Below are 26,228 nucleotides of genomic sequence, written 5' to 3' on the forward strand. Positions count from 1 at the left end.
CCGAAGGCAGTCGCTTAACCAACTGAGCCACCCAGGCGCCCAGATGTTCCTTGTTTTTGATGATCTTGACAGTTTTGAGGAGTATTGGTCAGGTAGTTTGTAGAATGACCCTTACTTTGTATGTCTGATGATTTTTCATGTTAGACTGAGGTTATTGGTTTGGGGAGGAAGACTAGAGGGAAAGTGCCATTCTCATCACATTATATAAAGAGTTGATAATAGCAACATGATTTATCACTGATGTGATTATCTGGCTATGGTAGTGTTTGCCAGGTTTCTCCCTTGTAAAGTTACTTGTCCCCCTTTATACTGTACTTGCATTGCCTATTTTCTTAGTCATCTCCTTTATTAATTCAATCATCTTTAAATCCTCAAAGCCTAATACTTAGCAGACACTCGATAAATATTTACTGAAAGGCAGTGGAGGTGCAATGGTCAGTAATAAAGCTTGGAGCCAAGAGAGCGATGACCTTCTCTTCCATCTCTCTCCACCAAGGGCTAGGAGCACAGACTATTTGAGAAAATGCAGGCAGTTCACTCCAGGACAGGCCCAGTTCAAGTTCTCCTTCTTTTACTAGGCCTCTTTAAGTGTTCCAGATCGCAGTCATGGCTTCTTCATCCAAACTCCTGTAGGCCTTATTTAAACAATAAATTCTCCTTTATTAAGCACTTACCCTCTGACAGGTGCTGTGCTAATATGCATTATCTTTGCAACAATTTTATAAGGTAGGTGTCATTATCACCTTTTTACAAATTACAACTGAAAGAAATTAACTTTATATATCGCTGAAGAATTAGATTCAATACCAATCTGTACCCACAGTGACCAGGACACAACATTCAATATCTGTTGATCTGAATAACCTCTTCTTCTTCTGAACAGTACTACCTTTTCGACTTCTCACAAAACTTACCATATTTGACCTCATAATACAAGACAGGCGTTTAAAAACAAAACACTCTTAAGACTATGGGCTCCCTAAGGGAAAGATTCATTTCTTTACGTTTCTAAAGCATTTAACATACACTTTCATCCTGTGAGTGTTCCAATAAATGATTTTGAATTTAGGAAGTCATAGAGAGCACTTAGTGCGCACTTTGTCATTTATCAAAGAGATCACTTTGATCACTCTTGGGAGAAATGAAATTAGAGAGAATTTGTAAAAACAGGAAAGAATCAACCTGGGACTCACCACATTTTGGAGCCAGAAAGAATCTCAGATGAAAACTTAATAAAAGAAAGCTCTGTCCAGGGTCACACAGTTCCTGAATCCTACATTAAGGTCCTTACTGCCACACAACTTAATGATGGTCCTTCTCAAGGAAATGAGTAGTTCTCCACAGTTCTCACTAATCAGAGTACTGCTCCACTCCACACTGTCAGACTTCTGTATGTGAAGGTACATGTCTGTTTAGAATGGTCTCACTGACCTGAAGAGAGCAAACCCTCTACCTCACCTGACACAAGAAACATGAAAGACAGTATAAAGGGGAAAAAAGCACACATTATTAACCCTGATAAGTTATAACAATAAAGTATTTATAAGAAGCCAACAGAATTTTCACAAGATCCCTGTTCAATAAGGAATGAGTTGGGGTGCCTGGGTGGCTCAGTCAGTTAAGAGCCCGACCTGTGATTTTGGCTCAGGTCATGATCTCATGGGTCCTGGGATCAAGCCCCACCATGAGCTCCACACTCAGGGGGACGTCTGCTTGAGATGATCTCCCTCTACCTCTCCGCCCACTTGCGTGCTCTCTCTCAGATAAATAAATCTTAAAAAGAGTAAAATAGGGAATGAGCAAATGCACAGAATAAATAAGTAAGAAAGCTACAGTCAAGAAATGAGAGTGGCCCTGCCACAAGGAAGGCTATAGAGTTAGTGTATGTAGGTAAGCCCATGGAAATTTGCGTGGAATCTGTTCTGCATCAAAACAAAACCTCAGGGGCGCTTGGATGGCTCAGTCGTTAAGCGTCTGCCTTCGGCTCGGGTCATGATCCCAAGGTCCTGGGATCGAGCCCCGCATTGGGCTCCCTGCTTGGCGGTAAGCCTGCTTCTCCCTCTCCCACTCCCCCTGCTTGTGTTCCTTCTCTCGCTGTGTCTCTCTCTGTCAAATAAATAAATAAAATCTTAAAAAAGAAAAACAACACCAAAATCTCAGTAAATTAGATGTCTTTAAAAAAAGTCAATTATCTCATCTAAATATATCAGACAAAAAGCAGCAAATATTATTAAATCTACTTTAAAATTACTTTGAAGCAGAAAAAATAAAAAAATAAAATTATTTTGAATCAGTAGATTTAAAAATTTTGGTTAATTTAAATTTAAAATTTAGTTAATTTTAGTTAATTTAACTAAATAAAAATTTTAGTCAATTTTAGTAGAAAAATCAGTCTACAACTAAAAATTATTTTCTCAAGCGTCCCAATGTTTCAGAACATCTAGTACACAGTATTTAAAGAAACTCCTATTTCTAAATTTCTCTCTAGTAACGGTCAGTGTAATTAACAGTTCTTAAATAACTTAACTTTCCTATTGAAACCAACTACCTAGTAAGGTCTTTAAAGAATTAAGGAGATGATATATTTCCTTAGAAAACTTAACCACCATTTGCCATTACAAATGACCCTATGTTAAAGTAGACCCAGTATGTTCATCTTACCAAATTGAAGTAATAGGTCATCTTCTAATACTGGCTTCAAATACTCTTCTTTTTCCCAAGGCACTGGGTTGTATATGGAATTCATATACTCAACTGTAGGATTCTGGACGTAAAATTAATTGCATGTCTTTTCATTGTATATAATCACAAACCCCCGCCCCAGAAAAAATAAGAAAATTAAGCCCCCAAAAAAGGAACCATGTCTACTTCACATAAAATCTCTATTTAAGGAGTCTATGTTCACCTGTCATTTCATTAACTTGATTGGACGATTGCTTAGATTAAGCAATAGGGTTTTTCGCACTTTTTTATTGTTTGGATTTGGGGGAAGTAGCATCATAAACATTCATTAGAATAGGAGAGAAAAAAGGACTAAGTATTTAAAAATAGAACAAGAAGACAACCACAGTACTTGAAATCACACTAGAAATTATTTCTGATTTAGGAAATACGGGTATTATCTGACACTGAATTACTTTTTCACATAAAATCAATTCACCTCTTGGACACAGTTAAAAATGATAACTTTACTAAACATGGTGTGTATTCATTTACTTGGTGCTGTATGTTGTACCAGCTCCTAAAGTCCATGATTCCCCCAATATGATGATTATATAGCAGTTCTTTGTATTCTTCTAAAATTAACGCACCAATAGTCACTGTGGTATTTCTTTAGTTTCCAAACAAAATTGTAAATTAAGCTACCAACTTACCTTAAGTCTAATAAAATTTATTAGTTTAATGTATCCATAAAATTCAAGTCCTAATGGGGAAAAAAAAAGAAAATTCACCTATTTTAATATGAGTTTTGTTTAACTGACCTATTCTATAGAAGCTTCTCTGGTTAATAATAACCTCTAAACTATAACTTAAAATATTTTGAATTTCTTATTAAGAACTAGAAATAGTGACTTAAATACTTCTGAAAATTTTAATTGAGAAACAGCCACATGGATAACAGTTTTTAATGTTTTTCTTGCATTTTTAAAAAGCAGGAAATTAATTTTTAGCATTCAAATCCTCATTTGTAAGAACAAAACAAATCAGGAAAATTCGGTTGTAGATTTTACCAAGTATTTGGCAGCTGATATTAGAGCCCAAAGTCTCTAAATCCCCTACATTTAGGGTGCCTACCAAATTACAATTTTGCCCGGACATGGAGTATACAAAGTATACTAGCTTTTACATGAAGTTAAATGATATAAATTAAAAAACAATGAGGCTTGTTCTCTTTCCAGAAATGAAGCACTGTTTAAAGGAAAAGCAACAGGATATCTAACCAACTGGGAATTAGTTGTTGTGAGAAATGTTGTCATAAGAAACAACAGCATTTAAAATGTTTTATATGCACAACAGCATACAAAAACCTCTATTTGTTAAGTGAAAAAAAATTACAAAATTATATTTAAAGTATGATTCCAATTCAGTTTAAAAATGCACATTAAAAAACCCAGTAAGTCATTCATGTCTTAACAAAAGCAGTTGCGGTTGAATTTGATTTATAAACATATTTATCACATATTTAATGTCTTTTCTAGTTGATAGCAAATATAGGGACTAAAAAAACAATTCTGTATTCAGTTAATTTTAGTGGAATCGTGTAACTCTTCGGCATCCATTTAAAGAAGCAGACTTTAATTGTAAGGGAAGTATGTTCAAATGCAAGTTTCAAAAGAATCATCTAAATATTTTGTTCATCCCCTTAACTTCATCACTCCTTTTTCTATACTCTTGCCAAACTCAACCTTGTATGCCCTGAAGTTCATGTTATGCTTCAACCTGGTAAGTTGTCTTTTTTCACAATGACCCACTTCCTTTTCCAAAGTCCACCTCCATCCTTGCTCTCCCTAATTCTAATATGATAAAAATGCAATCACATGCCAAGGTTGTTTTTCCTTTTTAGTTGTGAAGTCAATATAATCTTAAATATAGCGAATCTTATCTAGAAGAATGACTTATAATTAGTCCTCCCTCAAAGGCTACTTGTCAAAACAACTTTGTAAGATAGGCTGTTGTTATATTTTTCACTACACTGAGCTTGTGTAGGAAAGGAAAGATCTGGAAAAATATAAAGTTTGAACTTAAATTTCACAACTAAAATTCTCTTTATTCTAAAAAATACTCACCATGTTTATGGACCATGTTATCAATATTAAATTGATGCTCAGACTTACAGTGTGAAAACGTTTCTTCAGCAGATGTAAATAACCTGAAAAATCAAACAACTTCTTTATGAAATAGTCCTCTCAAAAGTCTAAATATTGATTTCATGTTAAATATGTATCCCCCCCATTCTGCTGATTCCTATTTTATATCCAATTAAGAAAAAAACAAACATCCCTGTAGATGAGAGGGACCCAGCATTTCTAAAGGGAATTAGTACTTCTGAGTCCCGTTTTACACCCTACACTAACTACATTTTAAATGTCAAGGTTCATTTATTTGCCAAATAATAGCACTGAATTTATCAAAAGGCTTTTAAGGAAGAGAACTCCCTGTGATAGATTGTTTCTCTCAAGATATGAAAATTCCCTACAGAAGATTCTTTTCTGCTCTGTGTCAACGCTGCTTCCAGAGGCTTTGAACTGTGGCAGCTCAGACTCCTTTTAGAAATAAAGCATAAAATGTAATTTTTATAGGTGGCATTTTCCCAAAGTGATCTTGTAGTGTTGTGAAAGTACTTGTGTTACAGACATTGTGAAGACCAAACCTCTTTATTATGTGACCTGCGAAACCGAAGGATTCTTAAGATAGGAACACACAGAGGAGGAGCCGCATACCTCTGTACATTCGGCACCTCTGCAGCAGTTAGTTTTCAACAAACGTTTACCTCGCTGTACTTAGCCTATTACAAAGAAGTACATCCCTGATGCTCAATAAATATTATTTTATGCCAACTGGAGTATATGGAGACATTCTGTACCTACGCAAAGGGCGCTACGTGTGAGAACAATGACAATCAAGAGGAACCAATATACCGCCAATCAGCACCATGCCCAGATTTATGGGAAACTGGAAAAATGTTTATTCAGGTAACACTGGCCAGTGCCAAGCAGGCCTCTTTCACGCCCACTTGTCCAGAGCGTCGACCAAAGTTAAAGCTTACTGAGATGAAGAGGCAGAATTTTATGTGGAAAAAACATGGATTTGGAGATAAGGCAAACCACAGCTTTGTGACCTTGAACAAGTCACTGATACCATAGTCTTTTTCCTAAGTGAAAAAGGCATCAATTCCTCTCCCTGCAATGGGTGGGGAGCCCCTCCCTAAGAAAGGTGATTCTTCAGACGGCTCAATGGAAGTATTACACCTGAGAAGCTCCGTACTCATTAATGAAAAACAGAATGATAAAGCTGGAAGGGTCCTGAGGGATTATGTGGTTTAGTGACTGGCAAACTTGTTACTCAGAAGATGCCTTTATGAAAAGAGAAGATTCCTAGGCCCCACCCCTGATTTAGAAGGGCTGCGGCGCGGGCTTCAGCATCTTTTCAAAGTCTCAGGTGACAAGGGCGCACAACTAGGTTTGGGAACCACAGATTCAGATTTCACACTAGGGGAAACTGAGGCCTGTGGAAGAGAAGCTGGCATAAGCTGGGCTCCCAGTTCACGGCTCTTCCCTCTACAGCACTGTGCTTCCTCCTTTCGTCAACAAACCCTCACTCCACACCACTGGTTCAAGGATTCGCGGGCAGGCCGCTCGGGCTGGACTTCAGACGAACGGACCCACGGGGCTCGGGCACCGAGGAGGACGAACCTGTCACAGAACAGGCAGGGGGTCTGCTGCTTGTCGTGGGGGAGCTCAGCATCGTCCTCGTCCTCCCAGGCGGCCTCGTCACCGCTGTCGGACAGCTCTGGCAGGTCGTCCTCGTCCTCCACAGCGCGCCGGCCGCCTAGCACATGCAAACCATCAGCCGTGCCCGGGACCGACAGCAGCGCGAGACACCACCCTCCGCCCCGCTCCCCGCGGCCCTCGCCCGCGCCTCCCCCGCCCTCCCAGCCAGGCCCCACCGTCCCGCACCGCATCCGGGAGGGGAGGGTCTCTGTCCCGCCCCGCGGCCTGCGTGCCGGGCGAACACGGCGCTAAGGGGCCGAAGATACCCACCCGCAGAGCCCGACGCTAACGAGCACATGGCTGTGTTGCCCCGGGATCTCGCGCGCCTGGGGGCGGGGACCGGGCTGGGCAGCGCACGCGCGGCCGCCGCCGAGCAAACCGGGCCCGGAACCCTGGGAACGAGCGCGAGCGCAAGGCAAGGACGCAACTCGGGGAGCCTCAGCGTCGCCTAGAAACGCGAGACCGCGCGCGCGCGGACCTGGAAGCGCTTCCGGCCTCGAGGCCGTGGTTGTTGGTCACGTGATCTGGGGGCGGGGCCGGAGCCGGGGCTCCGCTTCCTCCAGCGGCAAGGTTGATGTATCGCGCGCCGAGTCGGCGCTGAAAGCTGGACTGAGCGTCGCAGACTTTGATGTGACTTTTGTCTCCTCCTCGCGCTGCGGCACGTCTTAGCGGGAGGCCCTCGCCTGTGCCCCTGAGCCCAGAGACGCAGGCGCCCAGCGGCTTTGCAATGGGCTCCGCGCCCTCTGCGCGTCTCTTATTCGAGGAATGGGCCGTTAGTGTAGGGGGCGGCCGGCCCGCGGCGCCCTCTGGTGGCGGAGAGACGGAGCGCAAGTAAGGGCCTGAGACTCGACTCTGGTTCCTGGGCTCCCTGATTCCCTTGGGGTGCAGCAGGGTGGGGAGACAGGATTGCAGGAGCCAGTGTGGGGGTACTAGAGCACACACAGGTGCCAAAGCATGGAGGACTATTTTAAGGGTTTTAGTCTTTAAAGTGCAGTGGTTAAGTGAGAGCATGGACTCCGATCCAACCTACTCGGTCTCAATCCTACGTCTGTCACTTTGTCACTCTGATCTTGAGCAACATCAAGACCTCTCACTGCCTCCACTTCCTCACCTCCAAAACAAAGATAATGACCGCACTAGCCACAGAGCCACTCTAAGGATAAAATGACTTAATACATGTAAAGTGCTTGGACATAAGTGTTAACTTTATCCTAAACAATGGGAAGCAGCTGACCTCGGTTAAGCGACGGAGTGATGCCCTTCCATACGTTTAGAAAGTGACATAATGGCTGCTGGGTGGGAAGAACACAAACGTTCCGTTCTTCATGGCTTTTTTCCCCTTCCTAACATCTACTCAAACCACAGAATGCTTTGTTAGGTGGGAGTGGGCAGCAGTAATTTCAGTAGGTAATTGACCAAGCTCTAGTTCCAGAGACTGGCACATGTTTATCCAATTAAATTGACTACCTTGGCCTACCAGGCTCCACATAATCCTGCCTGACTTCCATGTCAACCCAACCCTTCACCCTGGGTCCCACCCTCCAGCCTTTAATCATTTTCACACCTCAAGGCTTTTGCTAAGAATGCTCTACAAATACAAACCACCATTTCTCAAGAAGTTTCCACTGTCTTTCCAGCAGCCCTCTGTTAGTTTCTTACTGAGCATGTACCATTTGCTTGTTTTTCTTTCTTTCTTTTTTTTTTTTTTTGGTTTTACCCCCAATGCTGGGCCTTGTCTCAAAGGGCCTTGTCTCTTTGCTTTCGTTTCTCTGGCACATAATAGATGACCTAACTCATAGTAGGTACTTGGTAAATTTGCTGAGTGAAAATGATGCCTTATATTGCTCAACTCTTCTGAATGTACTCCTCTGTCTTATCTGTAAACTAGAGGACAGAATCTATCAAATATTAGTTTTGAATATTTGTCCTTACATTGCCAGAATAGCTGCTGGCTCCAGTAGGTTAAACTTACTGTTCCCTGATGTATCCATACTGCCTATGTGCCCAGGAGTGCTTAGGAAGCATTCGGTATGCTGAATTAAATAATTCAAGGCCTCTGGTTACCTGGGCCCATCCACCTTTTTGCTCTATCCTTCCAACATAAACTCTTTCTCCAGCATGGGCCACCTTCTCCCTGTGTGTATAACATTTGGAGGGATATCTGCTCAGTTCCTTTGTAACACCCAGTCAAGGTTAACACACTAAAGTAAGTAACATACAGTCTAGAAGGGTGACTGAGCCAGAATCTTGTCCTTTTAAGTTTATGTCTCACCACGATGCTGGGTTTGGGAGGGAGCCACTTTCCTTTCTACTCCAAAGATGAACACAGACAGACCCTACCCCTAACATCCCATCTCACTATTGAGACCAGAATAGGAAGTTGAACATGACCCGACAGAAGGTTCTGTGGGCAAGAAAATAACATAGAGAGGATAACTTAAAATTAGCCACTGGGGGTAGCTTTTAGAGCCCGCAGGCATCAGGATGTCCTCCTAGGGTCCCCTCGCCTCATGCCTCACTCCTTGGAACCCATGCCTGTTATCACCCAAACACAAAGGCTCTTCAGAGTCCAACCCCAAAGGAACCCTGCCTGGCAGGAGGAATGTTCCATCTCCTTCCTAAAGTCCACATCCTAAGACCCCACCCCTTCCTAAAATATGTCTCTTTCCGGGGTGACTGACAATGGGAATGTCTAATCCCTTCTACAGATATACACCCCCAATTAAAGGGAATGGCCTTTATCATCTGATGTCCACTGAAGCTTGAAATGTACCTGGCATACTGTAGACCCTGTGAAAATGGACTGAATCATTCAAATCACTGTTTCCCTCAGCACAGAGGTTAAGACAGGGTTTCACCACTATCCTTTGTTCCTGGATGGAAATTAACACTGTGTACTCCTCTTGACTTTGACCCTTCCTTCTGCATCTTTCCTTTTCCATAGTTTTTAAAGTGTGGCACCTTGACATACACTTCTACTGGCTATGTGAACATTTTGTGGTTAATCATTACTGGGATCCTAAACCCTATAAAAGAAAACAAATATTTCAATTTTATTCATCCATAGCACATTCACTGTTAAGTGGAACTTCCTGAAAATATACAGATACCGGAGGCTTTTGCAGAGTCGTTAAAAATAATACAAGCTATGGGTCATGCTGACTTGGGTTAGAATCCTGGCTCTGCCATAGCCTAGCTTCAGGTCTTCAGCTTTGGGCCCTCAGTTTCCCCATCCAAGATATGGGGATGATTGTAGCACCCATCAGGATTACAAGGATTGTGGAGGGCTACAGGACAGACAGCATGTGCATAGGCTGGCACTTAGCCAGCACCGGGTAAACACTAGCGCTGTTATATCATCCCACTGGCCAAAACGCTGCACGTTATCAGTGATACTTGGACATTTTCTAAGGATCACCCAGGACTTGTCCATTTATCTTTCTTCCTATGTTTAGTTCTCCCAGGAATTATACAAGCTCGGTTATATAATGACTTTTATTATACATTGTAAAGAAGTAGTAAGGCACGATGCCCACTGACACAAATACAGCAGTCAGGGCCGGGTAACTCAAAGACACAAATGACAATTTTAGAATAGAAATCATCTGCATAATAGATAAAGTTTGTGCTGCTACTCTGACTGCAGAGAAGCTTTTCAAGCAGGCCATCCCACCAGTGGCACCAGAAACACTAGGGGAAGCTTTAAAAAAACCAACAGATTCCTGCGCTCATACCCTGAAGATTCTTCTTCAGAGGTTAGAGGTAGAGCCTACAAATCTCTATTTTTGAAAAGCTCCCTGGGTGATGTATCCATACGTCCACCCAGGCTCTGAACTGCTGGTGCAGAACACAGTAATTTTTGATATGATCTGGGCAGCTGAGACTAGCGAAACCACCGTTAAAGCACACTGACTTTTTTTGTCCCTGAAAGTACCAATAAGGTGGCGGGTGTTGAGCTTTACAGTAGAAAGCGTTTCTCCAGCGTGGTCATGGCGTGAGAGAGCTATCGGCTTTCCCCAGGTCATGGATGGCCTTATTATCCAGCAGTTCCTTCTTCTTGCCGCTTGGGCTCACTGCGTTGTTCAGCATGGCCCTGACCACAGTTGTCACTGGCACAGAGTGCCCACTGGCCCAAGATTCTGGTAAGGAGCCAAAGAATTTCCTAACCAACCATTCCCCTGGGCGAGATTCTTGCCTGTCACACAGTAGAACTCTAAAGAGAAAAAGAAAAGCAGAGGAAGAGATGGTTTATTGTCTTCAGACCATAGAGGGTGCTAGGAACTGTACTGTGCCCAGCCCACCAAATTCATGTTGAAGCTCTAATCCCCAGTGTGGTTGTAGTTGATAACGGTGCATTTATGAGGGGTTATTAAGATTAAGTTAGGTCCTAAGGGTGGGATCTTGATCGGACAGGACTGGTATCCTTACAGGAGAGGGAGAGAGATCAGATACTTCTCCACGTGCACCAGAGGAAAGACCATGTCAGGGCACAGAGAGAAGGCCATCTACAAACCAGGAAGAGAGGCCTTGGCAGACACTAACTCTGCTGGCACGTTGACTTTGGACTTCTAGCCTCGAGAATTGTGAGAAAATAAATTTCTGTTGCTTATGCCTCCCGGTCTGTGGTGTTATTCTGTTATGGCAGCCTGAAAAGATTAATACAATGGGTGAAATGTTTTATTTGGTGAATGAAGAGAATTTTTTTTTTTTTTAAGGCAGCAAAAGCCACCCAGGAAATTCCAGGCTACTCTGAACCTGGCACCAACAAACGGTCTACCCTTTCCTTCAAAGCCAGAAGGTATGTTCTTCGGAGAAGCAATCCACCTCTAGTCAACTTCTTTCATAGCTTAGATATCTTAGTTGTCAGCCTCTTCAAATGAAAAACTAACTTCTGGAGCATGACGAACAGTACTGTACTGTTGGGCAGTATGAACACTTACCCAGGCCTGAACACAGAGTAACGATCAAATTGTAGTTCTTCAACCCTAGCTTCCACTTCTCCCTGTTAATCAAAACCAAATTTTAGTATTTAATCAAGAAGACCAGTTTACTGTAATGCTGAAGAGGGAATAACTTGGGGTTTTGAAGATAATCTGCTTCTGCGGGTCTCAATAACTGTAAATATCCTTACCTAGAATTCTAGATTCTGGGAAGTTAAGGAAGAGATCATTTATCCTGACAGGCAGTAGAGAGTTGATGTCCTGACTGAGAGGATGGCTGCCTAGTCAGTCCGGCCTTTCATGTGACTGATTTTAAAACAGCTCCAGAGACTAAGTAATGTGTTAGGAGTTCAACCATCAATGAATAATCTCCCCTTAGTCTAGAATTAATGTTGCAGGCTGATGAACATCCACCTTTTTTGGTTTTCAGGTAGTTCCAGTGGGTCAGAAGACCCACAGATGCTCTGTATTACCATCTTCCTAACAAATCCCATCAAATTTCAAGAGACTGAGATTACATCTATATGATGGCTTTAAATTAAATTTGTTAGACCAACCATGAATTTTCATGCCAGGCATCTCCAAGAACAGAAATGCCAGACACAGGGACATCTGAAGGCCTTGTGAATTTTATGGCACGCTCTCCTCCTTCTTGGCCTGTTCATACCATTCATTTGGCACCTCACCTGATGCATCACAATCTTGGGCAGCTTTTTGAAAAACTTATTAATAATTAATGTTTTTTAGTATATTTACAGAGTCATGCCACCTTCCCCACAATCTAAGTTTAGAATTATTTCTTTGCCCCCCAAAACCCTACACCAATTAGCACTCACTCCCATCCCCTCCCCCCAAGCCCTAGCCAACCATTAACCTTTCTGTCTCTACAGATTTGCCTATTCTGGATATTTCATATAAACAGAATTCTACAAGTTGTGACCTTTTGTGACGGGCCTCTCTCTTTTAGCATAATGTTTTCAAGGTTCATCCATGTTATCGCATGTATCATGCCTTTTTACAGTTGAATAATATTCTTTTGTATGTATATACCAGATTTTATTCATCCATCAGCTGATGGATATTTGGGCTGTTTCTACTCGGGCTATTATGAATAATGCTGCCATGAACATTCACATACAAGTGTTTATGTGGACAAATCTCTTAGCTTTCACGAAGATATGTTTTGTCTCTATTAGCAGGGTGCATAGAAGAGTTAACATAGCAGGCTGAGACTCTATTTTAATCGTAGAAAGTCCTGTCTGCAAGGTTGACCTTTGGCTTGTGTCCAAGAACTTGGATTTCAGGAGTGTCCCCGTCATTACCTAACTGATAGGGTAGTTTACGTTACCTAAACTATTTGTACAAATGATGTGGCTTATGCTGAACACTTGCTTTCCTTCTGGAAGTTTATAATTATTTTCCAGGCTCAGGGTGCCAATGTGATTGACCCATCAAAACTCTGAACTCTGGTGCTCAGGCAAATTTCTCTCATTTTCTCAACACTCGTTGCTGAAGAAATTAAGCATGTGTGCCTCTACTGAGAGAAGACTCTTGGAAGCTTGTGCCCATTTCCTCTGGACCTCACTCCATGCACTCTTCCCTTTACTGACTTTGCTTCCTAGCCTTTCATTGTAATAAATCATTGCTGTGAATATAACTATATATTGCATCTTGTGAGACCTTCTATCAAATTACCAAACTTGGGTCTAGCCTCGGGGAATCCCCAAACAAGCATATTAGAGATACCTTGAGGACAAGAGCCATACCCAATACTAAAATATCATCTACGCTGGAAAAGTTTAAGAATCACTGCCTCCAAGTCTCTTCTAATGCTAAGATTCCATACTGATATTCAAGACCAGAGCTGTCACAACTCATTTCATGATTACTGGATAATCAACACGGGGAAAGACATTGGAAATTATCTTTCAAATCACTCCTGTTTACTAAACATATCCATGCAAAAAAACAGTCCCTGCCACTATAGAAAATGCATAATATAATGCATTTAATGCATTTCTGTATTATTTAGCATTTTACATTATTTTGTAGTGCCACTTAGCCAGGGTTCTCAAAAGTATATGCAAGATAGAAATGTGCACAAACCTTAACTTGCAGATATAAAAAATTGCTTGACTTATCAGCTCCCTTAGAGGACAGCAAGTTAAAATGTTTGCACCCTCCAGCTTTTGCCAGCTCCGCAGACTTGAGGACATAATCTCGATCGACACGAACAAATCCTTCCTGAGGGGGAAAAGGATGTGAGTTATTTCCAAAAAGCTGCGAGTTCATCTTAAGGATTACTACTCAGGTTGGGTGGCAGGGTAGGAGGACTGCAGGGGAATGGAGATCTAAATAAAATGCATCCAAGCATAGGCCATGGGAAAAGCTCCAAGTGTGATCCTCAGGATAGACAGACCAGCTGCGGCAGCAAGGCCAGTGAAATAATAAGGACAGTGACATTGAGACACAGACACCAAACAAATCTGCAAGGAACAAAAGGAACAATAAGACCAGGCTAAGAAACGGCTTGAAGTCACACATTTCTTTGTCTTTTAATAACTTTCCGATTCTCAATTTTCTCTGTGTCAGCTCTCATGGGCAGGGGTCTCAGGGGATAGCTGAGAACTCTATCCAGGCACTATGAGAACAACATCTATTTAATTTCCAATTTGGGGGTATGCTTTACAACATACTTCATATACAGTAAAGAGTGAATCCTCACATTTTTTTTTACTGACAGGTATACAATCAAGAATGTTTGGGGACCCACTGGTCTAGACTCAGTCCGATGAGTGTAGTGGTAGGGTCTTTCTTCTTAATTCATATCTCAGCATCAGTGTATGCCCGGCACATGATAGGTAACCTAAAAATATCTAAATGAATGAATAAAAGTCCAATAAAAGCAGAGAAAAAGCAAATCCAATTGGGGGGAAAAAAAAAGGACTAAGTGGCAATAAATAGGAGGAGTGGGGAGAACGGTGCAAACAATAGAATGTAAACTCATTGCCTGGGCCTAATGGAAGGACACATGCCTGTACCCAGGTAAGGGAATGTCATGAAGCAACAGCTTCTCAGGACTACCACAAATGTTGGCCATCCTCAAACTCCAGAGCACTGGAGAGGAGTCTAAAGTCTAGTGAGCTTTAGACCCACCACTATATCATGAGGTTTTCTATAATGACGATTCCAAATTGGAAGACGACATTACCACCCTAATGATTTTTTTTTTTTAAAGATTTTATTTATTTATTTGAGAGAGAGAGAATGAGAGAGAGAGAACACCTGAGAGGGGATAGGGTCAGAGGACGAAGGGTCAGAGCAGGAAGCCCGATGCGGGACTCGATCCAGGGACTCCAGGATCGTGAACTGAGCCAAAGGCAGTCGCTTAACCAACTGAGCCACCCAGGCGCCCTCTAATGATTTTTTTTAATTAAAAATTTGCCCTAGGGTACTTAATGATCCTAAATGTTTTATTTCATAAGGAGAGGTGGGTCTTGCCCCTCAGGAAACACCACGTCCAACCCCTTCATTAGGGAGATGTGAAAACAAGGGCCAGTGACTTGGTGAACTTGTGGTAAGAAGAGAAAGCGGAGAGCGGAATGCATATTCTTGCCTCTGAGCCATGCTCTCCATTGTACCCATCTTCCTTCTTATCTCACACTGCCTCCAGCTAGTGAAAAGGACTCATTCATAACTGGGGTGGCCCCACAAAGATGTCCGTGTGCTGATCCCCATACCTGTGAATGCGTTAGGTTATACAGCAAAGGGGAATTCAGGCCGCAGGTGGAATTATGGTTGCTAATCAGCTGACCTCAAAATAAGATTATTCTGTATTCTGCAACTGGGCCCAATGTAATCACAAGAGTCCTTAAAGATGGAAAAGGGAAGCAGAAGAGGAGGGATGAACTAGGCGGTGTGAGGAGTACTCAGTCTCCTGTTCCCGCCCCGAAGTTGGAGGGAGGGCACCACGCACCAAGGAATGCAGGTCAACCTCTAGAAGCTGGAAAACGTAACAAAGTGGATTCGCCCCCAGAGCCTCCAGAAGGGAACGTGGCCTGTCGACACCTTGATTTTATCTCAGCGAAATCCACGCTGGATTTCTTTTTTTTTTTTTTTTTTTAATGATTTTTTTTTTTTAAAGATTTTATTTATTTATTTATTTGAGCGAGAGAGAGAGAGAAACAGTATGAGAGGGGATAGGGTCAGAGGGAGAAGCAGGCTCCCTGCCGAGCCGGGAGCCCGATGTGGGACTCGATCCCAGGACTCTGGGATCATGACCTGAGCCGAAGGCAGACGCTTAACCAACTGAGCCACCCAGGCGCCCACACGCTGGATTTCTAACTTACAGAACTGTAAGATGATACATTTATGTTGTTTGAAGCCAAGAGATTTGAGGCAGGATGTTACAGTAGCAGTGGGAAACTAATACAAATTTCAATCTTAAAACAACAGGCCCACACCTTTTCAGATGTGTATGGAAGTCGATTATAAAAGCAAAGTAAACATATTGTAAGGACAGAGCTGTGACTTTTCATCACCTGAACCCCCTCTGCAACCGACGTCCGGATCAAGAACCAGAATGTCCCCCTGACCCCCAAAGCCTCTCCTGTCCTCCTCTGTCAGCAGTGATGGTACATTTTAGCCACTACCTGCAGGGCAGGTAACATAAACGTCACTCTTCACCCACACATCACCACCACCTCCTTCCGTGTTGTACACTTGCACATTCGAGCCTCGCAGCAGACTCGCCTACACACTGATTGCAGCTCCCGATGCGGCTCTTTCACACCCGTGTGAAGCGAACCGAGTTTACTGCTCTGCTCCTCCTGAGAAAGGGACGTGAGCCTCCTCAGAGCCGTTCTCCGAATTGAGATTTTACGTGTGCGGGAGGAATCCCCAAACTCTGATTTCGAGCCCAGCTCTGTTATTCACAATGAAATCACAGCGCTGACTAGTGAAATAAATTCCTCTTCGTTGCTGCTGCTGTTTGGCACTCTTTCTTGGAAGCGTTATCATCGTGTCTCTGTTAAAATGCTTTTTTTCTTTCATCAGCTTCTTTAAAAATAAAGGAAAGATTCAGCCAATCACAAGTCCCTGGACCGACGCTGTCTCTCTCGCTTAATCCAGGGCCAGTAAAGGGGTAATTTGATTAAACTGAGACCCTAATTTATTTGGCTTTAGTTCTGGATCAACCTCTCCTTAATAGAGTCCTGCCATCTCCAATTGTTTGATGAAAATTAAAGTGACATAAGTGCCATGGGACTTTTTCAATCTGATTAGTCAGCTAAAGCACATCAATACCACCCTAGCCATCAGACTCTGGCGTCCTTCCTTTCACGGGCCTGGCTAACAACTGACAACGGCCCCGTGAAGGACGAGCACCCACGCTGCTGCAGAGACCCCCACACTTAGCCCGTCACCCCTGTTCAATGGGCCCTGTTGACAAGGTGCCCATATCTTTCTCCACTGCTGTTCTCTGGACAAAGCTAAATATTGTTTTATTAGCAATCAATGGCTGTTAATCCAAAATGATTTCACAAATCCTCCGAGACCCCAAGCTGATTATAAATCCGCATTTTTCCAAGCCCACTTCCCCCACCCTGATGCGTGGCCTTTTAGCTGGTGAATGAAACTCAAAAGCAAAGGGGTCAACGGCTTTCAAGGACTTAGAAACCAAACTTAAACGTGGATCCTGGTGACAGACTTGGAGATACCAACACACACTAATTTTCTCTGCAGTGAGGAAGAGTCCATTTAGAGATAGAAGGCAGCTATCTTTAAAATCTTATTAACATCTTTTCTTGTTCTCTAACGGTGCAAAAAAAAAAACAAAACAAACAACAACAGAAGAAACTAGATACTTCATATCCCAGAAACACAGTTTTCATGTGTTTTCCCAGAAAAACCATATTTAGTTTCCCTAACCATATGGCAGGAGAAAAGACATCTCTTCTGAGAGCATTAAGTCCATTCTGTTACACTGTCTTTATGATTCTATAGTCAGTGTGTCTTACTTTAAGCTAGGAATCAGAGTTCCTTCTAGAAAAAGGAATTGATTAAATAAGTTCCCACTATAAATTTCCTTTCCCAACACCCACTCAAAAGAATAAGCGCAATGTAATATGACTCAGCAGAGCTACCTTCACAGGCTCCACAATCATCAAGGGAGACAAATTCTCCAATTACTCTTTAAATCTTATTAAAATCCAAAGCTACTAAGTATTTCTTCTAATCTTTACACAATCCTGAAAACTAGGAACACGTTGGCTTAGGAACAACTTCTCCTAACAAGGTATTTCAGCAGTGACGGGCATGACCAGAGAGCATGCCACAATGACTCAACATCCAGGGCATCCTTCTCCAAGGAGGGAGGATCTGTCATTCTGTAAAGGGGCGCACTTAGCCATATTCCTGCTTCAGATTCTTTCTCCTTTACTTCCATTTCAAGCCAGCCCTATAAATTAGACTACAAGACAGAGATGCTGACAAACAACAAATGGTATAATCTGAGACCCCATTTGTTTGTATTTCTGGAAGGCATCTCTATATTTGATGTATGGTGGTAGAACCAAGATCTTGGTTAGAGAAAAAGCTCTGGATAGAAAAAATCAAACAGATAACTGAGATTCCTGAGTCCATCTCTACGTCCTCACAAAATGTTTCCATTTGGGGCCTTCTTTTCTCTGGGTGATGGAAGTCAAAGAATTCTGCAGGCTAACGGGATCAGTGGTCACCTCCTTCTCGGTACCGACGAGGAGGCACTGGCCCAGGGGAGCGACCCAGCACACCCAAGGCCCCATGGCCATTTGGTATCCAAACAGAGAGCCTCAAGTCACTGGGGGCCCTGTGACTTCACAAGCCCTTTCTAGACATCGAATCAAACAGTACACATTACAGCAGGAGGCGGCAAGCTTTCCCCGTAAAGGATGCGATAGCAAACACTTCCAGATTTGCAGGCTTCTGTTACAGTGACACAGCTCTGCCATCACGGAACAAGAGCAGCCACAGATAATATACAAAGTCATGACAGCAGCTGTGTCCCAATAAAACTTTATTTATGATACTGAAATTTGCATTTCTTGTATTTTCACGTCATGACATATTATTCCCCTTTTGACATTTTTTAGCCATTTAAAAATATAAAAACATTCTTAGCTCGATGGGCTATACAAAAACAGGTAGGCTGTATGTGGCCCAGAGCCTGTGGTCCGCAAGCCCCTGGATTAGAAGAATGTTTCATTCTGATTCGAATCAGAAGCCAGGAGACTCTAATGATGCCTCATAAATGTTACAACGGCGGCTTTAATCACATTACTGGCATTGTCTATTCAACAGAATCCAAGAACCTGGACTGTGAGGAAGTGCATGGAGAGGTGAAACCACATTACACCACCTCAAACTCACGAACCACATCCTTCTCTGAAGACAAATAAGGGGAAAGCACTATTCTCAGTGACATCTGTGCGTTTCTGCTCCACACCCCAGGCCAAAGTAGATCTGGTTTTCAAAGGGTATTACAACCTTCACTAGCACACAAGTTACTTCTGAAAGCCAGGTGAAGGCCATCTGGGACTCCAGTACCTAGAAAAGCAGCAGGAGAGGAAGACTAACACATCCTAATGCTTTGCGAAAGCAGGTCCAACAAGAGGAGGGTTGGCTGCGTCTGAATTTCCCAAGGAGCTTGCTAAAAGTAGTTGCCAAGCTTCCAGCCTTAGAGATTCTGACCCAGTAGATCTGGACTGGGGCCAAGTAAGGAAGCCACTGCACTGTTGGGCAACTGGGGCCTGTGAGTGTGAAAAAGATCAGCATCTAACACGACTAAACAAAATGGTTTTCCAAACAGCTGAAAAAGCTAACAGACCTATCCCGACACCAGTTTCAGGGGAAATCTGAATAGCCTGAATTTTATGGGTTGTAATAGTTTCCCCAACACTCGTATGTTGAAGTCGTGACCTCCAGTACCTCAGAATGTGACCCAATTCGGAAACGGGGTCATTGCTGATGTTGTTAAGGTGAGGTCATACTGAGTGTGGTGGTTCTTAATCTACCTGGACTAGTGCTGTTGTAAAAAGGAGATATTTGGACATAGCCACACACACTCAGGAAAAATGCCGAATGAAGAGACACGGAGAGAAGGCGGTCATCTAGGAGTCAAGGAGAGAAGCCTGGAAGTTCCTTCCCTCACAGCCCTCAGGGGAAGCAAACCTGCCAACACCTTGATCTCAGACTTCCATCCGCCAGAGCTGTGAGACACTAGGCTTCTGTTGTTGAAGCTACCCTGGGTATGGTGCTTTGTGTAAGAACCTCAGCAAATTCACACACTGAAGACCAAAGGGAAATAAGATGGCTACCCCGAGGGTGTCAATAATGAGACAGAAACCCTGACGTCCTTCAAGTTTTTCTACTGGAAAGTTCTACCACTAAGGAAAACTATGGGATGTTCCAGTTACAAAACAGCTACAGAATGAATGACACCAGGCTTGCATCTCAGTAACTACCTGATAAGCTCTTTGTCTACAGACAGGGCTGCTGACCCAGAATAGCAGGTAGGGTGAGCTTGGAAATCCACAGTCCCCCATCAGACAACTATTATTACCTAACCACCTGTGAACCATCACCTCTTTTAAATTGCCCAAAGTTATCCCAACCTCCAAACTTTATATTGCATCCAATAGAAATTAGTATCAAATTTTTAAAAAAAAATTTTTTTAAAAAGACATTCTGGAGGAAATGTCAGCTTACTTTCTGTCACATTTAACCCCCAACTCATTTCTGAGGTTATATTTGGCTTACTAGTTTTTTTTCTCTTGCTTACCCATGAATACTTTTATCTTTTCAAACTGACTTTGGAGAACAAAAGGTATTGCGTAGCCTAACGGGTGGGGAACCAACTCCACCTAAAAAAAATATTCCGGAGAGGGAAGACATCTAATTCCTCTGATTAAAATTGCTTTACAAAATTTGAATGCAACAAAGCAATTTCAACTTTTTCTTAGAACACCCTATAATGAGATTTGCCTTATGTGATGAAAATCAACTGCTCTATGCCTAATGCAGTCGTTTTTATTTTGCTGAGTCACCACCAAAATCAGCCTGGCACCTGAGACAGTTCAACCTGCAGTGTACTAGAACAAAAGTTTTTCAATGCTTTTTAGAGGGCACGTTGCTTGTGACTGTCGCTGGGACAGAAATGACTGTACTTGCTGCTGAGCAGGATAATGACCCTTTCTAGGAGACACAATGTGCCAATTCCTGGGAGAGTCAAACTTCTCTATAATCCATACGTCCCAGCACAGAGCTCAAAACCCAGCTGGGTTCCAAAGTGGACATGAGAGAACTGCAAAAGATTGGGAAATACATCCCTACCAAAAGCATAAATAGAATTATTCTTTGGATCACCAACAGGGCCAGAGAAATACATTTGAGCTGAACTCCTTAGTTGGTATAAACCAATAGTTCTTAACCACGTGCCTTCCTAATGATTCTGATACATGGGCCTGTTTATAAATCTATGATAAGGCCCCATGGTAGCATCCTGATCCTGCTACCATAATAGCATAATACCTTAATAGACACATTTAGGGGCATCTGGGTGGCTCAGCTGGTTAAGCGTCCAACTCTTGATTTTGGCTCAGGTCATGATCTCAGGGTTGTGAGATCGAGCCCCACTTCGGGCTCCACACTAGTCGTGGAGCCTGCTTGGGATTCTATCCCTCTGCCCCTCCCATCTCCCTCCCCCCAACTTTCACTCTTGCACACTCTCTCTAAAAATAATAATAAATAAATAAACACATTTAGCTCCAACAATCCTCTGAGAGAGGAATAAACTATAGTCAAGGTATAAATTAAGAGGTATTAACACTTGCTGAGGGTCTATGTAGTAAGCAATGACTTTTAACTAGATAGTAACCTAGGACTTCTGGACAGAGGCTGATGTGATTTAGAATACCATTAAAAAGAAGATAAAATGTGGATTAGAACAGTCTGCGTCAGTTAGGGCTGAATCACCACTGGGGCTGAATCACCACTGAAAGCTGAGTCATCACTAAAGGCAGCTGAATCGTGCCTCTGTTCTGATGTTCTATATCATAAATTTAAAACTTGGCATGAAAACAGGTTGAAGCAAATCATTTATGTGAGAGAGAATGCTTTAAGTTGAAAACATTTATAAGGAAAAAAAAAGCTTATTGCTAACAGCATGAGCCAGTTACTTTTACTCAGACGTAATGGTCTGCCTTAGTCAGGGGATGTAGTGACAGCAATTATTTGCAAGAGGCAAGACCTTGTAAATATTTATGATGTCTCCAGCACGAAGGCCTGAACTCAAGGATTACTTTGAAGGAAAGATAAATTTATCCGTACTATTCAAAGTATAGCAAAGGTTACAGCAGCATATGAAATCACAAATGATAAGAGCTTATTACATGTAAGCACTACGGATATAAAGAAAAAGAGTAAGCAAGAAAGGAATAGTTGACATTACCAGACAGCAAAAGGGAAAGGGGTCTATGTCTTCCTTACCGCTCCAGCTTTTCTTCTGGTGGTACCCAGGCAACAAAATCCAACATCATGACCTTGAAAGGCAGAAGCGTAGTCATCCAACTTTTCAAAGTCCACCACTTCTTGGTTCTAGACAACAAGGACACAGCTGTATATAACTTGATGTTATTAAAAGAGAGAGAGAGAAAGAAAAATACCCCTCTAGATTTAAAGAATAAATTAGAGAACATTACTGAAGAGGCTGCCCACTTGTCATCAAATTTTGCAAGCTCTTTGCTCTGGAATCTCTTCTGCCATTCTCCCATCTTTTCCATGTTAGTCTATTTAGTAGGGCAGATTCCTAGGGCATGGGAATCGCGATTCCACATAGTGTGCTTATTTTACTTAGTAAGAAACTTCTGATAGAGCTAGAGTGGCACTGTGCAGAGTGGCAGAAAGTTGGGGCATTAGATATGAAGCATGGATACACTTAATAATTTACACAATATAAATAAGGTACTGGGTAGCTTTTAAGACCTATGATCAAGTGACTGTTACAGATGCTATTTACCAAATTGATACTTTGCTGGGAGACAAACCAAGTTTAATAAGATAAATAGAAATTAAATTAAGGAAAATGCATAATCATATTATAAAAATTTTTTGCAAGCTCATTTTTTTCCCCCACTAAAAAGCAATTAATCTGAATTCAAAATCAACAATGCACTTATATGTCCACGGTACACATAACTGGACTGTAAGTGATTCAGATCTCTAAAGTCAGGTTCAATTATAATTTTCTCTCTGGAAAAATAAAAGACCTGTCTCTACTACCAGGAGGGATACTAATGAAGTACAATGTCAGGGCAAGGAATGGTGTTTGGAATCTCAAAGACCTCGGTTTAACTCTTGAGCCTGCTACTTACTAAGCATGTAATTTTGGCCAAGTTACTTAGCCAAGTCATATGCCTCAGTTTTTCCAGCAATAAAATGGGAATGATAATCTTTCCTTCAGTCCAATTCATGAACCACCTGTGTTAGAATCAGCCAGTGAGTGCTTGATAAAAAAGGCATATTCCTAGGTGTTGCACCAATACTTCTGAAGCAGAAAATGCACTTTTAATAAGCACCCTCTGTAATTCTCGTGCTCACTCAGATTTAAGAACCTCCACGTAAGAGCACCTGGGTGGCTCATTCGTTAAGCATCTGCCTTTGGCTCGGGTCATGATCCCGGGGTCCTGGGATCGAGCCACCCATTGGGCTCCCTGCTCCGCGGGAAGCCCGCTTCTCCCTCTCCCACTCCCCCTGCTTGTGTTCCCTCTCTCGCGGTCTCTGTCAAAAAATAAATAAAATCTTAAAAAAAAAAAAAAAAGAAAAGAAAAGAACCTCCATGTAGGGATGCCTGGGTGGCTCAGTCAGTTAAGGGTCTGTCTCTTGGTTATGGCTGAGGTCATGATCTTAGGATTGTGAGATCAAGCTCAGTCCAGTAGGGAGTCTGCTTCTCCCTCTCTTTCTGCCCCTCCTCCTGCTCATGCACTCTCTCTAAAATAAATAAATCTTTAAAAAAAAAGAACCTCCACATAACATCGTAAGTTTGTTGTGAAACTTAAAAAAGATAGATTGAGAAGTTCCCATGATCCAGGAGTTCAAATAAAATGTAGTTTTCCTTCCTTACCATCAGCTCTTTCTAAAGGATTTTTCTGGCACTGTGAGTATGCTAAAGAAAAATATGTTCCCATTAAGTGCATAACCAAAAGACGTGCCACCAAAACTTGATTATCAAAGCACAGAACTCAATTTCAATATCTAATTACTGGAGGTATTTGACACACTCCATGAAGTCAGACTGTGAAGACCACATATTAACTAAGTCTGAGCAAAGACGTCCATTTTATTTATTTATTTTTAAAGATATTATTTATTTATTTGAGAGAGAGAGAATGAGAGAGAGCACATGAGAGGGGGGAGGGTCAGAGGGAGAAGCACACTCCCTGCAGAGCAGGGAACTCGATGCGGGACTCGATCCAGGGACTCCAGGATCATGACCTGAGCCGAAGGCAGTCGCTTAACCAACTGAGCCACCCAGGCGCCCAAAGATGTCCATTTTAAACAGTAAAGTCCTGATGGACATAAGATAGACGTAAAATGACCTGACCATGGACCTACAGGGATTAAGAACATTTATTTGTGAGACCACTTGGTATTTGGAATGGTCCACCTGTGAAGCCTGTGGGACCAATGTCTATAGCTGTGGGGGTCTCAGGATTACATTATAGTTTAATTTACTGCATTTCACAACTCCCTTTACATGGGGAAAGGAATCTCCACAAAGCTCAGACTTCAAATATTTAGGGGAAGTCTGGCATGTCATTTGGTTAATGATGAAAGTGTGACAATGAAGAGAATATTCCACTTACAAGACTGCAGCCCTGGGAAGTTAGGCAGGGAAATTCTTGTAGGTGAATAATCTCACCTTTATTGCCATAGACCTTGCCTGCAATTCACTGACATTAATATTGGGTGGACAGGTAAATAAAACAAGCAAAGTGGTTGAGAAAATGGCCCCAGGTTACCGGACTATCTGTAGAACCCAGCTTGAATGGCCCTGAAAACTTGCTCTTCTCTGTCTTCAAAGCCCTCATTACAAGCCAGGCCGGCCTTATAGGGGTCTAGATTGTGAGAAGGGCTTTGCCCAAGGTCATACAGTGAGTGGGGAGGCCAACCTGGGCCTATAACCAAGACTCCAGCTTCCAGGAGGGCCTCTCACAGACCATTCTCCGCCACATTGTGATCACCTCTCCTCCACCACCGGCCGGGCAATGTTCAGCCTTTAGGCATGAATATATGTTCACCCCGAAGAATCACTGCAATTACATTTTTGAGTCCCAGCTCAAATACCCACCACATTTTTATAAGCATCCTCATCGAAAGTGAGCTTTCTCCGGCCAATGAGCGTGACTTTGGAAAACAGGCTCTGTTCCAAGATTTCTTTTAAGAGCACTCTGCCGGTTTCCCCGCTGGCGCCCAGAATAAAGACAGTTTTATTTTGCATCCTGAAGTCTTCCCGAAGCTTCGGCAGCGCCTCAGTCTTGGCCATGCTGCAGAAATAACATCGATAGCGGCTGGTCTTGGGATGTTTAAGGGATGGCCCTTGCTTATCCTGGGGAACGATGGTGGTTTACTTGCTTGGAAAAAGGTATTGTTATTCTCCGCAGTCTGGGCCCAGGGGAAAGTGCTGAATCACCTGCAGGGCGTGACACCCTGGCCATCCCCCGCACCTGAGCCCTAACAGGAGATGCGCCCAGGTGCCATGGCACCCAGAGGCCTCGTTCCCCGACGGTACTCTGGGTTTCAACCCCTCCTTCCCCCGCCCACTGGGGTGCGAGAGCCCAACTCGGTCCCCTGCGCGGAGGGGTTACCTGGAGCCAGCCCCCGACCCCGCGTCCTCACAGCGCAGCAGGAGCAGGGCGGCGACCAGTGCCACCGCCGCAGCCGCCACGGCCGCGCTCAGCGCCGCGGGCCCGGCTGTCCCGGCATCACCCCTTCCCGGCGGGTCCCCGTCCCCTCGCCCCATTTGGGTGGTGCCCCTCCCAAGTGCGCCCGGGGGTCGCAGGCGGCTGAGCCCGCGCCTACCCGATTACTTCTTCCGGTGACTTCGCGGCGCTGCTGCCTCGCCCCGCCCAGCGGGGCGGGGCCTGGGGGAGGGCGGGGGCGGGGCGCGGACTGGCGTCTGCGCGCTGGGCTTGGCCGGCCGCGAACACGTGCGCAGCGCCAGGCGGTGTCGCAAGCTTGGAGACGGCTCCCTAAACGTCAGCAATCGCGAGCGCCCTCTTTGCGCTCTTCCTGTCACCACCCAGGCTAAGCTCGCCCTTATCCATGGCTTCAGCCAATAGACTGGACCTTCGCTGGTCTCTAAAACGTGTCATTTCAGTTGTGTATTGGACGGCTGTCTCAAGTTCACTGCGTCAAAACCTTAACCTTTCCCACCCAGCCACCCCAAACAGAAAGGAAACAAGCCTGCTCCTTGCCTCTCTTGGGTCTCACTGTGCCTATGCGTTCTCAAACTCCTCACCCCTCCCTCCTGTCTCAAGTCAGAAACTTGGGCTGTCGCCTTTGACTCCTTTTTCCTGGTTTTTCCATAGCCCATTTTCTTTTCTTTTCTTTTTTTTTTTTAAGATTTTATTTATTTGACAGAGAGAGACACAGCGAGAGAGGGAACACAAGCAGGGGGAGTGGGAGAGGGAGAAGGAGGCTTCCCGCCTAGCAGGGAGCCCGATGCGGGGCTCGATCCCAGGACCCTGGGACCATGACCCAA

At 43.4% G+C, this 26,228-nt stretch overlaps 2 protein-coding genes and 1 long non-coding RNA gene across 8 annotated transcripts in view; 1 reads left to right on the top strand and 2 right to left on the bottom strand.

Moving 5' to 3' along the window:
• The window catches only part of PRMT3 (protein arginine methyltransferase 3), a 139,148-nt gene extending 132,190 nt beyond the window's left edge, over nucleotides 1-6,958 (bottom strand). For all 3 annotated transcript variants that reach the window (XR_010406921.1, XM_045894009.3, XM_064576731.1), the window contains exons 1-5: nucleotides 6,762-6,958; nucleotides 6,414-6,549; nucleotides 4,788-4,870; nucleotides 3,375-3,424; nucleotides 2,662-2,764 (exon numbers count right to left, since the gene is read on the bottom strand). Coding sequence is in view for 2 of the 3 variants with exons in the window: in XM_045894009.3 (XP_045749965.1) it covers nucleotides 2,662-2,764; nucleotides 3,375-3,424; nucleotides 4,788-4,870; nucleotides 6,414-6,549; nucleotides 6,762-6,789 (400 nt within the window). In the remaining variant the exon portion in view is untranslated. The remainder of the gene's footprint in view (nucleotides 1-2,661; nucleotides 2,765-3,374; nucleotides 3,425-4,787; nucleotides 4,871-6,413; nucleotides 6,550-6,761) is intronic.
• Nucleotides 6,959-7,000: 42 nt separating this feature from the next.
• On the top strand, nucleotides 7,001-13,299 carry LOC135362349 (uncharacterized). The gene is made up of 3 exons (XR_010406922.1): nucleotides 7,001-7,322; nucleotides 11,207-11,289; nucleotides 12,856-13,299. It is a non-coding gene; the product is annotated as an uncharacterized LOC135362349 (long non-coding RNA).
• Nucleotides 9,972-25,699, bottom strand: HTATIP2 (HIV-1 Tat interactive protein 2). Of its 4 annotated transcripts, none has more exons than XM_064576733.1 (6): nucleotides 25,547-25,699; nucleotides 24,816-25,011; nucleotides 21,956-22,063; nucleotides 13,538-13,675; nucleotides 11,432-11,493; nucleotides 9,972-10,704 (listed from the first exon to the last, which is right to left on the bottom strand). In XM_064576733.1, the coding sequence occupies exons 2-6, from the start codon at nucleotides 25,008-25,010 to the stop codon at nucleotides 10,479-10,481; spliced, it is 729 nt and encodes a 242-aa protein (XP_064432803.1). In that variant the 5' UTR covers nucleotide 25,011; nucleotides 25,547-25,699; the 3' UTR covers nucleotides 9,972-10,478. The 4 variants fall into 4 exon arrangements, with proteins under 4 accessions (XP_064432803.1, XP_064432804.1, XP_064432802.1 ...); XM_064576734.1 differs by having other exon boundaries at nucleotides 24,816-25,073; nucleotides 25,547-25,678; XM_064576732.1 differs by lacking the exon at nucleotides 25,547-25,699 and adding an exon at nucleotides 25,333-25,524.
• Between the last annotated feature and the right edge of the window lie 529 nt (nucleotides 25,700-26,228).

The sequence above is a fragment of the Mirounga angustirostris genome, unplaced genomic scaffold (assembly GCF_029215605.1).
Source record: "Mirounga angustirostris isolate CCGP_5_RB_7025 unplaced genomic scaffold, mMirAng1.0.hap1 SCAF_13, whole genome shotgun sequence".
Lineage (NCBI taxonomy): Eukaryota > Metazoa > Chordata > Mammalia > Carnivora > Phocidae > Mirounga > Mirounga angustirostris.

What these genes read in the sequence shown, in the direction of transcription:
- HTATIP2 (XM_064576732.1), bottom strand. Translation starts at nt 25,487, where the DNA reads ATGGGGCGAGGGGACGGGGACCCGCCGGGAAGGGGTGATGCCGGGACA. An exon ending in GGGTCGGGGGCTGGCTCCAG is followed by an intron (nt 25,012 to 25,332) that starts GTAACCCCTCCG and finishes TTATTTCTGCAG; the next exon opens with CATGGCCAAGACTGAGGCGC. An exon ending in TTTTATATCTGCAAGTTAAG is followed by an intron (nt 11,494 to 13,537) that starts GTTTGTGCACAT and finishes TTTGATTAACAG; the next exon opens with GGAGAAGTGGAAGCTAGGGT.